General features: G+C 32.7%; 3 protein-coding genes across 3 annotated transcripts in view; 1 reads left to right on the top strand and 2 right to left on the bottom strand.

Annotated features, from left to right (window-relative positions):
• The window catches only part of Kal1 (Kallmann syndrome 1), a 73,316-nt gene extending 66,994 nt beyond the window's left edge, over nt 1–6,322 (bottom strand). Inside the window, exon 1 of the mRNA XM_014418224.3 lies at nt 6,191–6,322. Within this exon, the coding sequence (XP_014273710.1) occupies nt 6,191–6,295 (105 nt within the window). The 5' untranslated portion in view covers nt 6,296–6,322. The remainder of the gene's footprint in view (nt 1–6,190) is intronic.
• The window catches only part of LOC106679206 (digestive cysteine proteinase 1), a 401,586-nt gene that overhangs the window by 106,538 nt on the left and 279,701 nt on the right, over nt 1–15,347 (top strand). The gene's annotated exons all lie outside the window — the stretch shown is intronic.
• LOC106679208 (uncharacterized) lies at nt 12,449–14,557 on the bottom strand. Its single transcript, XM_014418222.1, has 2 exons — nt 14,471–14,557; nt 12,449–13,717 (listed from the first exon to the last, which is right to left on the bottom strand). Exons 1-2 carry the CDS (start codon nt 14,540–14,542, stop codon nt 13,397–13,399), a joined length of 393 nt encoding a protein of 130 aa, XP_014273708.1. The 5' UTR covers nt 14,543–14,557; the 3' UTR covers nt 12,449–13,396.

The following is a 15,347-nucleotide window of genomic DNA, read 5'->3' as shown; positions in this document are numbered from 1 at the left end:
AGAGAGAGAGAGAGAGAGAGAGAGAGAGAGAGAGAGAGAGAGAGAGAGAGAGAGAGAGAGAGATTGTACCTAAAACAAACTACAAAAATAATGTTATTAGTTTATTATGATATGGACCCTTGATCTGAGATGTGCATCTTTGACATACATTATGTTATATTTTTTTTCATCCTTATAAGGCCTAAACTTAGCTCATTTATTATTTACAGTTTTTTGAGAGACTATAGGTTTTCAATCCCGAGAGGTTTTCAATCATATTCCGACAATAATTTCTGCCTCTTTTATAATTTTGCTTTTGTCATTTTGTAATTGATTAATGATATTTGTCTCTTTCTCATTACAAATATACTTATTTTTGTATTAAATGTTATTTTTTTTTATTTAGAGCTATTCCTCATGCAAAATAAAAATTTTTAAGATATAGTAGAGACATAATTCAAACAAATCATTACCTTTAATGCCTAGTGCGCATTAAGTAGTTCTTATCTATTAATGAATTCATTGCAGAAAATGAGCGCTGTTGTCGGTAATATTCTTTTTCTTTTTCGTAACTATCGGAAAAAAGTCGTTTAGCAACGCCACGTAATTAAATAAATAAAAAGTTAGAACTGATAAGAGAGATTACAGTATGGAGATGATAGTATTTATTTTTTTTTTTGTTTTGTAAATATGTTTCTATTGAATAAAATATATGAAAAATCAATAAGAGAAAAATTTTATTTAGTAGTAAACCAAAAAATAGCTGTTTAAATTTCAAAGTTCTTTTTAAATGCTCAACTTTCCAGCCTGGAATTTTCCTTTACACTGAGAACACTTGGATAAGCGTCAATAGAGAAGATGCTTTCTTCTTATTTTCATACTTAGTTCCAGTAAACTGTTCGTAAAAAAATTATTTATTTACGCATAGCTTTTGGTATGAATATGATTCCAGGAAACTGAGCAACAATGTCAGCAATGTTTTCAATAATTTCCCAGAACCAAGTCAATAACCTTTTGTATGCACTTGGATTACATTCGATCTCTTACAGAGCATAAAAAATATCATTTCCGTAATAATAAATACAGTTTGAAAATCGATTATCTGTTTAATAAATTCGCTATAGGAGTTATGCGGTTTTGCAACATTATCAAGATTTTCGAAGCTTTAATGGTTTAGAATTTCCTACTGTTGTATTAAAGGGAATGCGCAAAAGGTTCATGAAAAAGAAAAAAAAATCTATCAAGTGTTAAAATTGTCAATTTTTGTTTTATTTAATAAGTTTTCACGATAGGATTTAAGGACAATTATATTCACTGTTTTCTTCTATTTATAATAATTTCTATTATATTTTGTTTTATAATTATGAAAACTATTCGTATAATTTTGAAAGGGATAGTATAATTCTTGAACTTATGAAGAATGTAAGTGAAGAAAATATAAAGGCACTTCAAGGGGTACTTCAAAAGACTTGAGATAAGAAAAAGATATCTCAAGATTGAGAATAAATGTTACTCTACTTATACACAAAGAAGGATAACAAATTTAATTTGAAAATCATCGCGTTATATGGCTGTACCCACGTGAATAAAACCGAACAGGAACTCATGCAAAAGGACTTCGAAGAACAGGTAGCTTTCAGATCAGGTAAGCAAACACAAGATTGTGTATCCTCCCTCAGAATAGTTGCTGCAAAGAGATATGAGAGAATAGCGAATATTTATTTTGCTTCCTCAGATCCAAAAGTAATATTTAACTCGTTACTGAAAGTACAGGAACTATGAAAATATTTCCACAAATCTCATTTTAGCAATGATGCCTGCATAGGAAGGAGTCGTACGCCTTAGTGGAAAATAATTCCAGCATTCTTACTTCCAAGCAAGAGTCAAATAGGAGGAAAGTCTAAATCCATTATTGCTCATTGCTTTTATGGACGCAATACTAAAAATTTTCCATAGAAAAACTCTCATAAGGTATAGAAACTGGATCCATCATCACCCCAAGTTATGCTTTGCACAGATAGTCTAGCTAACTCTAAAAAGAACTTACAAAAATCAGTTGACAAGTAGATTGAATAACTGTATGGAAAATTTTCTAACTGATAATCTCTTGAGAATTTAGGCACATGTTAACATTTCCATAGAGATGGAAGGATCGACTATGAAGTTAACATAAGTATTAGGAAGGCCAACTTTGCGCATCACCCAATAGCCGCTTAATCAGAAATAAGGAGTTTAATGGTGCCATCAAATTAATTCCAAAGTGTTTATAAAACACTTCATTAAAAAATTTGTGCTGCCTAACCTCACTAGGTTGCCTCATACACAGCACACTTAATATTAGTAAAGAATATTTTTTTTAAAGCCTATTAGTATAAATAATCATATTATAAACATTTTTGAATTATGTGCTTAAATTATATATGATATTTTTTTATTACTTATTATTTTTTCCTAGCCTGGAATCCTCACACAAGACTGAAAAGACTGGAAGCTTCACGTTGATTTCGACTATTACAGCACTTAATGGACAAACGGTCTAAACTTTCAATTCATTACAAAAGACTGGTCTATATGACTTTAATAAGGCTAATCTGGACATGAGGAGTTGAGACTTGGGCCTCCACTAAACCTTCGAATTCCTCTCGCATCCAATCCTTGCAATCCAAAATCTTTCGTAAAATCCTCAATGCTCCTTACTTTGTCACAAATAAAATCATACATAAAGACCTTAATGTTCCCTATGTAACCGATCTAGCCCGAACCAGATATCATTGCTTCTATTTCAAACTCCCTAACCATCCAAACCCATTAGTTTATAACCTTGGTTCCTCTTCCATTCCTGACAATCCTCCGAGGCGCCTGAAACGAAAATGGCCACGAGACCTGCTACTGTAAAACGTCATTAGAGTGCTACCAAAGGGTAGTTTCTCGACACCCCTGAAAATTATTTTCCCCTTATATATATTTATTGTTCTTTATTTGTGTGTTTAATTTCTCTATTAATTTAATTTTTTTTAAATTGTCAACTGCACTAGTTCATCATGCGTGTTGACTCCGAGAGATATAGCAAAATATTTCATGGAACTTAAACAGTAAAGCAATACACCCAGAACTACAAACATGCAATATACCGAAGGACTAGAATGACAGAAAGAAACTGTGGAAAAATCATTGTCCAGATAAAATAATGATATAAAATGATCACGAAAACGGACCAATGGAAGCGTTGGACTAAGACTCATCGCTGAAAGGCTCTCAGGAGCCAGAGAAAGATTTTCTGTAATTTAATTTTTTTTTTGTTTTATTAAATATAAAAATTTTAGAAAATTTATTACTAATCTTTTAATATTTTTTATTGTTTCTTTAAAATGTTTTAAGAAAATTTTTGAAACCTTTTAGCATACCTGGTATGTCCCCCACTTATAAATAAGGAGAGAAGTCAAGCGCTTGTGGAGGCCTATCCTTATATAATCTTTAATTAAAGTTGAATAATAATTATTATAGTTATTTTATAGAAACTTGTAATATAATTTTAAATTTTCGTCTTTTTTTTTTATATTTCAGTTTTTGAAGTTCTCCACCCAGGTGCGAGGGAGGATCAGGACCCAACTTGGAGATCCGAATCAACGCCCATTCAGGTTAACATGATTGCTTCTTTGGCGATAAGTACTACGGCTACATAAAGGAATGAATTTAAAATTATCATAATCATCATCATTTAAAATTTTTTATTTAGTCACTCGTTGCAAAAATTAATTACAAAAAATAGCAATAGTAAGAATGGACATACCAGAGATTTATTTTTTGAACCTCAGATATTTCCAGGTTTTTGCTTTAACTTAAATATGCATGGAGTACATTGTAAGGGAAAGTGCTGCAATCGTACAAAATTTTAAATTTTAGTTTCCGACGAAAATTTAGTCAATCGGTCCATTTAGTCGAAAAAACAGATTCGCCCAAAATGGTCTATGTGTGAACAACCTAGCGCAAAAACGATATGCATATCAGATATATGCATGTGATGTGACAGCAACATTATCTATAAAATCGACTGACCGAAAGAATAGATTTTTCATATTTTATATGATTTTCACATAAACGACTCAAACGTTTTGGTTTTCAGTCTTTATCTTCAATAGAAAATACTTTCATGCCGATTTTCAATTTTAGTCTTTTTTTAAATCTTACTCGATTTAACTACGGTTACTTTCACTTACATATATATGGATTATACTGAAATGGGAAGAACTGCGAACGTACAAAATTTCGAATTTGAGTTGTTGGCGGAAGCCTCAACAAGCCTCGTAAAATGATCTGTTTGTGTCAACAGCCTAGCTAAAAAACTAAGAGTCGTATAGAACTGAAATTCATTTTTAGAATGTGAAAGTTTTTCGATAAAATCGATCAATCGAAAGTATTACTTTGTATAATCGATTTGCTCTCTTTTAGATTTTATCGATAATGGCTCCCTCGATATTTATTAAACTCGCCATACCAATGTAGAACTACATGGTCTTTAGTATCACCTAGGTCTTACCCTCATTAAAATACACTTATAAGGCTTAAATGAATTGTAAAAAAATATTCCTCTAAAATACCTATAACTTTGTTTATTTGAAAAAAAAAAATTCTCATCATGAGAAATAATAAACAACACATAAATACAAAATATTGAACAACGTCATACATAAAGAAGAAAAGCCGAGATCGTTCGATCATTCCCGATTGCTTTACAGTTTCGTTATGTTTTGTTAAACTGTAGCACTCTTGGGTGGAACAAAATTTATAACCATTACATCCACCACGAGAAATCCTAAAAAACGAATTTTTGAAGTAACAGAAAAATAAAACTGTTTGTTTACAATTTTCACAATCCCTGGTCTTCAGATTTTTTTTTTAAAAATCACAAAAGTGACGATAGCTTCGACACGAAACCACCAATAAAAAAGAAATTTGGGGGCGTATTTAGGGTGAAGTTTATGTGATGCCCGCATCTTGCCAGGTTTTTTAACAATCGAAACAAATCATAAACTTTTTAGATCTTCCATGCCACTTTTCATTACTACAAACAATGGATGATTCCCCGTAGCTATTTTAAAATACACTGGCCCTTTTGCTCCGATATTAAACAGACAGCAACTGATTTTTCTAGAAAATATGTTAATTTCACTTTCACTTCAATTGTTTATTCTTTAAAACTGATCCCTATGAGAAAAATTGTGATGTAACGGTAATGTTTGATAATATATATATAATATATAATACCAAAAAAATAACCCCTAAAAATATGTCAATGAGTCAAATTTTTTGTCATACTTCGATTCCTAGGATTTGGTAATTAATGACCCATTAGTGCCCTAGTAAAATTTAATTACTTAGTAGTCTAATATCTTTTATAATAATAAGGAATGTTTACAGTTGAGTTACATGGAGAAACAGCACCATACATGTAATTGCGCGTGTGTATATATATATATTAATTATTCAATCAACATTAATACATTTATTTATATCGCAGCATTTAACAAACATAATCTATACTTAACAACACGTAGCAATATTTAGGAATTTCTCGTTCTCTTAGTAAATATTTACAATTGTTTTCATGTTTTGCACCGTTTTTTTTTTTGTTTATCTTAATTTTTTTTTAAACCTCTTTCATTGAAAAAAAAATTTTTAAACATGTATATGACAGCATTTAATAAACAGTCTATATTTAAAAATTCTTAACGATATTTACTTCTAATAAACATAAACAATGATTTTTATGTTTTGTAACTTTTTTTTTATTCTGTTTTATTTCAACTTTCTTTTCGATTAGGTATTCAAAACTTCCTCTCATATACAAAAAAAACAAAGTTTAAACAAGAAACCTCCGTCAAATATAGGTAAAATGTCAATAAAGAAGCTTTATATCACTATCTACATGTGCATTAATCTAAATAAAGACATTTAATAAAAATAATTATTGGGTTTTTTGAAATGTTTTATTGTTGCAGTTATTGTATTAAATGACAAAATCACCAATCGAAACAAAAAATACTTGATAATAAACATCAAAAAAATTGTTTGAGGGTTTTTAGCGACATTTATGCAATGGTTTTCTCACATCAACAAATAGTAAAGAAACATCATATCCATAATCAATGGTCCTCAGTCGAATTAACAGAAGTCTACTATAACGAAACTATATAAAGATGTACATAAATACCTGATGACACATTGAGTCACACCTGGCTATCGTAAAGAGGTTCCTCGACTCTCCGAAGATCGGGATGACGACCGCCACGAAGAGAAGCCTCTCTAGGGTATACATCCTCTGACGTCCGGCCAAAGACTGACCACAGCGCTACCTCCCTCCTCTCCATAAGGGTTGTAGTCATCCACCTCTTCGCGTCTCCACCTCCTTCCTCTGGTCTCTTTAACATTCATTTCCATTTGTACCATTGCTATTAAAAAAAAAATCCTTATCAATTCTTTTCGTTTAATTATTTTGAAAATTTTCGAAGCCTTAGAAAAAAAAATCTGTTATTTATGGTAACTTGAACTCTCATTAAACAGTGATCAATTTTAGACTGGCTAATGTAATAAGTTTTTAATCATCCATTTTACAAAAATTTAAATAGTATTTGTCGAATCACGCGACCTAATACAAATTTTTAGTTTTAAGAAACAATTATCACTCTTCTTTATTTCTTAGCTGCTTGAAAACACTCAATACAATCCATTTTCATAATATCTCCTCTTTATTATCTCTCAGAATGCTGTGGTCTAAAACAATGGTTTCCATATTTCTCAGCCACACTAATTCCTCTACTAGCAATAAGTTCCAAAAGACCAAATACTATCTCGTCAAACATACTTTTTTTTATTATGAACAAAGTTTCGTACTTGGTCCAGTCGAGGCTTATTAGAAGGTTTCAATGAAAGCTTAGTGAATAAAGGTTATTTTAACAGAATTATTTCATTGTATGACTGATACTGTTACATACAAAATCATTATTAATTTGGAGAATTATTTTACTTAGGCCTTCCTTTTTTATTATATTGAATATAATAATCATCAACGCCTATTTTTCCGATATACTCGTCAGCCAACATAGAGCATTCCTAATTCATGAACGGTCCACCACGCCCTGACTATTCTTGTGAAGTGGAGAATGGTATAGGAGTGGTGGATCGTGTGGTCCGGACAGAAGGAGAAATGGTGTCATTGGGAAGCAAAGAAGTGGAGTGGGCTACGTAATGGATGGAAACGAGGAGGGGATGAAGAAGGATGATGGGGTTGATGGGAGTGAGGGGGTAGTGGGAGGATTTGGAAGAGGTCCTAGGGGATGGGAAATGAGAGGAAGTCATTGCCAGTCCTTAAAGTCATTCAACAGCCTGGAATACCTACTTTAGGTATGAATGAACAATGAATTCTAAATCTCTTTTTTTCCAGCTTTACATGTACACGTTTACATATTAGTTCATACCTGTTTATGTAGCATTTTTCACAGAGTTCAATTATATTACCACGATAATATACTCCAATTATATTACCACTATTATACCCCTGACCCTTCGTGGGTTGTAGCAGTACAGATTGTATTTATTTTTTTTATGTTTAAAATTAAAGACGAATTTCTGCTTACTCAAAGAAACAAAGAAGAACAAATACATAGAGTAACTTTTGAGGAAAATAAATTACCGTGAAGAAGCTAATAAAATATCAATTTTAAAGAGATAAAATATCTTTAACTTCAGATGGATATCAAGACGAAGCAATTCATCTGGAAGTGATAGATATACAAAAATAGAAGTTATATCTTGTGATCAACCTCCGATCAAATTATTTATCAGTTTTAGTTTATATAGTTTTAATCAAATTGCTATTGCAGAGTCCCAATTATTACATTAAGTCTTTTAGCTAAATTTTTCTTCACTCGAACACTAGCCATATTTTATTTCCTAACACAATCAAAGGCCTTGTATTAACTAACGAAGTACTATGAGAGCTCCTTACTAATGACGGAATGAACAGAGAGAGTTAACTACTACCCCATAATTCGTTATGAAGATTTCAATGTTCAGCCCATCGATACCTCTTGCCTTTCTCCACACAGATTTCTGGCATTCAGCGCATGGTGAAAATCAGATACTGTTTGCTTCTCTTACTGCTGAATACTGCTCTTCTCCAACCTTGCTTTCAAACATTTTTAAGATTCTTGCCAATATATCTAACAGGGTACACTAAGGTGTGATATGTCTTGATGTTAATTAAATTGCCTGTTTTCTCCCTTCTTGTATCTACGCCCAGTAACTGCGATCTCGCAGTCCTCCATATGTTTCGAAACAAGGTTCAATAGATGAAGAAACATGTGACGCATTTCTTGATCACATCTTTCTCTCTCCATACTTCGGAGAAAGATCTCTTTTACATTCCTTTAAGTACTTTGTAGTAACTTTCTCATTATGTTTAAATTAGATTTCTTTTCGATAGGTTCACTCCTGACCTACAAACCTATAGTCCGTTCGGAAGCCGATAAAGAAAAATAGAAATAAACGAAACTCCAAAAAGATGATAAATTAAAGATTTTAGAGCTTACTTTAAACAAAATTATAGAGAAACATAGTATTTTGTTAACTGTAAAAAATGATCTCCAGTGTTAACGTCGGAGGTTAGGTTTTTCTACATTTTCTGGTAGAGGGAAAGGTTTAGGGAAATATGGTTTCTGTTGGGAAATTTTATATTTTTTAACAATTTTCCTGCCTTATAACGAGTATTGTATACTAACTAAACGTACCAGTTGAATATTTTGAAACCAGATTTCCTTGAACTTTGTCTTTGTACATTTTTGCGTTTTGTCAATAAAAGCAATTGTAATATAATTTAGAAAAGAAATCTTTATCTATGCATAGCACAAGAATAATACGTTCCATACTAAATTATGTCATTGTTAAGGATGCTGTATATAATTATTTAGTTCTGACTCCAATTGAATTTTTTTTCCTACGCCATTGGAGGCATTTCTGTCATTTTATTTCGTACAGCCCAGTATACTTCAACTTTATTTACGTCATTTAGGTCTGAAATTAAGTTTGCCGTTTCCGTACATGGAAATATGTCCTCGGCGGTCATCTCATCGTTTCCAAACAGGACGCATTCGGAAGACTCAGCCACTCCTATCCTCTTCAGGTAGTGACGTAGATAGTCATGTCCAACCTGAAGCCACTGCCACCGCTCTAATCAAAGTCAACGGAGGACGCGTTTTAGGGTCTAGTAATGCAGCCCAGTTCTTGTCCCTACATTCTCCTCTACTTCTTTTCTCTGCTCTTTCAGAGATAGCTCTTCGGGCCATTTCTTTCGCCATGTCCATGGTAATAGGAAGAAGCGGCTGCGGTTGGCTAGCTCATAACCGATCTGCCTCCTCATTTCCATGTATACCGAAATGGGCTGGAATTGCATCACCAATACTGTAAGTATTTCTCTTTTACTTTCTTTAGTTTTCCAGCATACGAGAATTCCATCCTTAGCCGAAGGCTGTCAAGATGCTATTGCCAGCAGTGCTGCCCTCGAATCCGTCAGCAGAACTATCTTCTTTTCGCTGGAGTCAGTCAGCTTTTTTAAAGCCTAAATAATAGCAGCTACCTCTCCATAAAAATTGGTGGCGTTTGCTCCAGCAGGAGCTGAAAGTTGGAAAAGGCTGCTAAAGCCACCTGTCCTGTGGCTGACCCGTCGGTGTATCGATATGGGGATCCATTCTGGCTCCGGATAGCGCTCGAGTATAGTGGCCAATGCCAAAGTCCTTAGGTCTTCGGCTGGAGTCATGGATTTGTTAATGGGCATTATTAGATTCAGCTCTATAGCATATGGACACGTCCAAACGCTTTGTCTAGCTAAATCAGGCAGAGGCTCTCTTATTTCAAAGTTCAGGCCTACACTTGTGATGATGGATTTTGTTATCTCAATAAGTGTGAGTTGCGTTTTAAGTCACCAACAGTGTTGGCCCAGTAATCACTGACATACCTAAACCGGCCTGTCTTTTAGGGACTCGATCTCTGCTTACAGTTGCATGGCTAGAATAGGTGTTGATTTAGCCGCACCGGTAATAATCCTTAATACCTTATTCTGAACTAGATCAAGACGCTTCAGCACTGAATTGGTACATGTAACCAAAATACCGGAGCCATATTCCATGACATATAAGCATGTCTTAAAACCTCAGCGGTTACTTTCCATTTTATGGCTGTGATTCTTTTCATTAGTCGCAATCTTAATTCTCCTTTATCTGCAGCATGCTTACATTGCTTAGCCCAGGTTAGCTTATCATCTAGGACTAGTCCTAGATATTTCGCTTCATGAGTCAAAACTGCCAATAGCCTGATTATCAAAATTCACTCGAAGCTCATGCTGCTTTGTAGAAAGGTTAAACAGTTGGAATACTGTCTTTTGCGTTTTGATAATCATTTCATTTTCTTCTGCCCTGCGCCTCAGAACCTTTAAGGTATCGTTGGTCCACTGTTCAAGAGAACCAATTTTACTGCTAGTCTCCCTGGTTATCAAGTCGTCATACATCAACGCTTCTGTACCAGGTGAGTTTTCCATCAATGCATATATGACGTTAATCACAATATTAAATAGTATTGGACTCAGTACTGCTCCTTGAGGGAGTGCCTATTTTAGTTGCTTGAATCCTGATGTGTTTGCCCCGCACCTCACAGAAAAATGCCGTTGGAAAAGGAGTGATTTGATCCTTCCATTGTATCCCAAACTCTCCAATCTCACATGACCACCCTTGAAGAATGGTGCCAAAACTGGAGGATTAAAATAAACTCCAATAAATCTCACCAAATCACACTTACCCTTCGTCGTAAACCCTTGACTTCCTGCCCCACAGTATCCTTTAATAATACCCCACTCTTTCCTGTCGAACATACCCGTTACTTGGGACTACATCTGGACAAACGACTAGCATGGAATTCTCATACATGACTGAAAAGATAGGAAACTGCTCGTCGACTCCACTTATTACAACATTTACTAGGTAAACGGTCTAAACTTCCAATCCATCACAAAAGACTGATCTACATGGCTATTATAAGCACCATTTGGACCTACGGAGTTGAACTTTGGGGCTCCACTAAACCATCAAATTCCCTCCCGAATCCACCCTTATAGCCCAAAATCCTTAATGCTGCTTACTTTGTCACAAATGAAGTCCTCCATGAGGACCTCCATGTCCCATATGTTGCCAATTTGGCCAGAATCAGATACCTATCCTTCCATGATAAACTTCCCAACCACCCAAACCCACTTGTTTCTAACCTGGCTTCTCTTTCATTACCTAATAATCCTTCTAGGTATCTGAAAAGAAAATAGCCTCGAGATATTCTCCTCTAGAAATTTTATCGGAGTTCTATCAATGGGTAGATTTTCCACATGTGTGTATCATGTCACTAATCATAACAGTAAAAAATCATTAAAAAAATCGACACATTTTTTCGAACTTCTGATTTCAATGCAAAAAGTTTCATTTATTATGAAATAACACCATTTTGATATCCAAAATTGTGTTTTTTTTCTGGAATGATTACCCAGCAGGTATTCATTGGCAGATGCAAATTTTTTAATTGTACCATTATGGTGTTATGACATTACACTTTGACCTGAATCTGCCTCAATTTGACTGCCTTAAGTATCTAGCAGTTGCATGAAAGTTTTAAAATACATTAAACTATTAAGTTTAATATCTGGATGGGACCTCATTTTCATCTCTGCACTATCCTATTTCCTTAGCCCCATTTTATACTCCAGTGGCTTTGCCATGACTGGAAAACACTCTCATGGCTTTAAGGAAAAAAATAACAAGAGTAAACACGGTACTGGCAAATAGAGATTGCATCAATTACTATTTCAGTTCAGTTTAGATGAGACATGACAGTTCCATTCTTCTGTTTTTTATGAAATTTAGGGTATTGAAGATGATTAATGTCACCTCATTTATTGATTTCACAAACATCAGAGTCCTGAATTACCAATTGAGAATCCCACATGTCAAAGTTAAGGGGTCTTAATAGTGAATATTGAAAGGAAATGAAATAATTTTCTTACCATTGCCATCCTGGTCACTCTCAAGCCCCCTAAAAATTTCCATTGAGGCTTGGGAGTGCTTAGGGAAAAACAAATCAACAATTTTTCATCATTAAACTCAAAAGAAGCCGCACATACACAAAAAAAAAAGATTAGCATATACATAAAAATATCCTTAAATACCATGAAATTATTTAATATACAAAATTTAAGTCTTATCAGTATTGATTCTGTTGCATTCTAGGAAGAGCCAATCAATAAAAAAACTCAGACATATTACATTCTATTTCACATCCTGGAACCAAGTGAAGAGGTCAAAGAAGGGAACGAAGGAGAACACATGATTTTTGCTTACTTCAAATGTATTCTGATCACCTTTTAGCATGAAAAGTTCCTTTGTGATGGTATATTAGAGACCATTTTATGAATGGGACACGTAGTGCCCAAAAACTATGTGACAGAAGTAAAAAGTGTTATCGCTATTAGTGTGTTCAATCTAAAATTCAAATTGTGTTTTGTAACAGAACTCGAGATTTTAGTCATTGTTGTCATACAGTTCAATTTAATCACAAGACACTGAAGATAAGAAATTTATATAAAGTAAATCATGAATAGTATGGAAACTTTAATTATACCAAAAATTTACATACTATTTAGGTAAAATGCCTTCTCAGGAGCAGAATAGAGTTAAAACACACCTTCATCAAAATTTTCAAAAGACAAAGAGAATCTAAAAAAAAATGGGGTGTTAACAGAGTAAAACAGGAATGATATTAAAACATTTTAAATTCCTAAAGTTACATAGTATTTAAACAAGATAATAATTTAACAATCTAATTATCATTCTTAAAGATGTTACAATCAAACCTCAACACTTAACTGCACTTTACATTTTAAAAAATGTTTGTTATTTCTATTCATTATTGTTATGATAAGTAGCTTTCATTTAACAATATGTATAATACCTTTTGATTCATTATGATAATTAAAAGTGATTTTTAGGAAAATAATTTCTACAAAGGCTAATATATAACCAGTTTAAAATTATGGTACTCATTAATATACATCAATGTACTTAAAAATATGTATTTAAAATTCATTTACTACAGATACATAAATATTTATTAAAAATGAGATTAAAAATCATAAAACATTTCTTTGCATTATCAAATGACAATGCATTACACAAAACTAATTTTCTAAAATACAGAGGATGTCAGTATTTGACAAACATGAAATAGTGGGCATAAATTTAGAAAAAAAAAAAAAAGAAGAAAAGAACTGATACGGTATAGATAGAAACATGAGTTTTTATATATAATACTACTTCTTAGCTTTTGAAGTTCAAGTTGAAGCTGAAGCAGGTGTAGTTGAAGTTGAAGCTGGTGTAGTTGAAGTTGAAGCAGGTGTAGTTGAAGTTAAAGCTGGTGTAGTTGAAGTTGAACCAGGTGTAGTTGTAGAAAGTGTAGTTGTAGATGGGGGTGTAGTTGTGGGTGGGGGTGTAGTTGTTGATGGGGGTGTATTTGGAGGAATAGTACATATTACTGTACAATTAGTAGTCTTATCGAAATCATAGTCTTCTGAAGAGTAGTAATACCAGTCATACCAGTCATACCAATCATCATCTTTTGACTTGCATACAACTGTGCAATTTTGTTGGATAACCTTAAACATACAAAATAATTAAAACCACTTGAATTATCCCAAAGGTTGTAAAAAATGGCAACTCTTATAAAGTTAATTTTCTTTAAAAACCTTAACCAAGTTTTAGTTTAGACATTCTACAGAACTTGAGATATTGAGGAAGAAGCCATAGGGTCCAGCTATATAGGCAGATGAGGCACAAAATTGGGTAACTTTAATCCCAGAAACCAATTAGTTGTCATAATTCAACCTTCTGCCTCACCTGCCTTTCAGAGAGACAAAGAGAACAGTTAACTTTGTTTATAGATTTTGGAATATTGGTACTTATAAGGAGTGAAACGGGTTATATTCATGTTTTTGTAAAGTAGTTCAGTAAAATGATCATTTCTCAACTTCATTACAGAGCTAATATGTTAAAAAAATTGATGCCAAGCAATATTCTTCTTTCTACCTGAGAACCAATTTATAACGCTTCTGTTACTATGAACCTAGATCTTATCAAATTCCTTTGTAATCCAGTTTACTTCCAAGGACTGTTATACTATCTACCTACCTGAGGATATTCCATTATAAGGCAAACTTCACCTTTTGGTGATATTATTTAGAATAATCAATAAATGCAGAATATCTCAATGCAACATAACTAAGTTTATAACACGACTATCATAAAGTTAATAACTAGATGTAACAGCTTTGAGATATGACAACAGTAAACCGTTTGAAAAACATAAAATGAAAATATTGAGAGAAATACAAAAATTCTCATTAACTTACATTCTGAGGAATCGCTTCTGTAGATAAAAAAGTAAATAGTAGAATCAAGCTGAATCCCCACATTTTTACCATTTGAATTTAGAAGCCAATATAGGGAGTATATATACCACTTCATGACATGATTTTTCCATCTTATGTTACTTTACAACCCATTAATGTCACTCAGCTCTAATCAATCTCTGACCTACATTCCACTCATTTATTATTTTTTCTTCTGCGTATAATTATGTAGTTAAAAAACATAAAGATTGTGAAAGAATTCCTGTTTTCTTAAAAATTGCTATTACTATTTGCTACAAGACAACTTATCTCACATAAATATTACAGATGAATAACATAGGTCAACAACCAAAAATTTGAATTATTTGCAAATTGATGTTGTAATCCCATTTTTAGCACTAATACCTGAGAAAAACTTTCATAGCATATAGAGTGCTTACCTGATCAACTTCAATTTTTTTCTATCAAAAGGATACTAAAATATACTAACTGGCACAAACCAAAATTAACTAAGTCAACTTCAATTTGAGATATAAGACAATATATTTATAATTGTTTAAATATATTTGAGAGACCTGTTATTGCCTTCAAATCCAGCAAATATATACTTTACTGTTATCATCAGAATGTAAGGAAACCTGTCCTTTCAAAACCAAAACATTTGAATTTGGTCTAAGTATAAACAAGTAATAAAAAGTTGATCTAGGAAAATTTATAGACATTCCTAAGAGAGAAAAATATCAATTTTTTTTTTGTATTAATGTGTAGGTATTTTATTTTAATCAATTTTTCAATAATAAAAAACTTAATTATATAAAAAATAATGGAATAAAATTGATAAAAAATTTCAAATTAAAAAATTAACTTCAAATTCAGC

The sequence above is a fragment of the Halyomorpha halys genome, unplaced genomic scaffold (assembly GCF_000696795.3).
Source record: "Halyomorpha halys isolate HHAL.00 unplaced genomic scaffold, Hhal_1.1 Scaffold184.1, whole genome shotgun sequence".
Lineage (NCBI taxonomy): Eukaryota > Metazoa > Arthropoda > Insecta > Hemiptera > Pentatomidae > Halyomorpha > Halyomorpha halys.
Note: the sequence above shows the minus strand (reverse complement) of the source record. Positions and strands in the feature narration are given on the sequence as shown.

Bases quoted from the DNA above. Each gene is read 5' to 3' on its own strand.
- LOC106679208 (XM_014418222.1), bottom strand. From the start codon at position 14,542: ATGGTAAAAATGTGGGGATTCAGCTTGATTCTACTATTTACTTTTTTA. The intron at 13,718-14,470 runs GTAAGTTAATGA...TGTATGTTTAAG, and splicing joins CAGAAGCGATTCCTCAGAAT to GTTATCCAACAAAATTGCAC.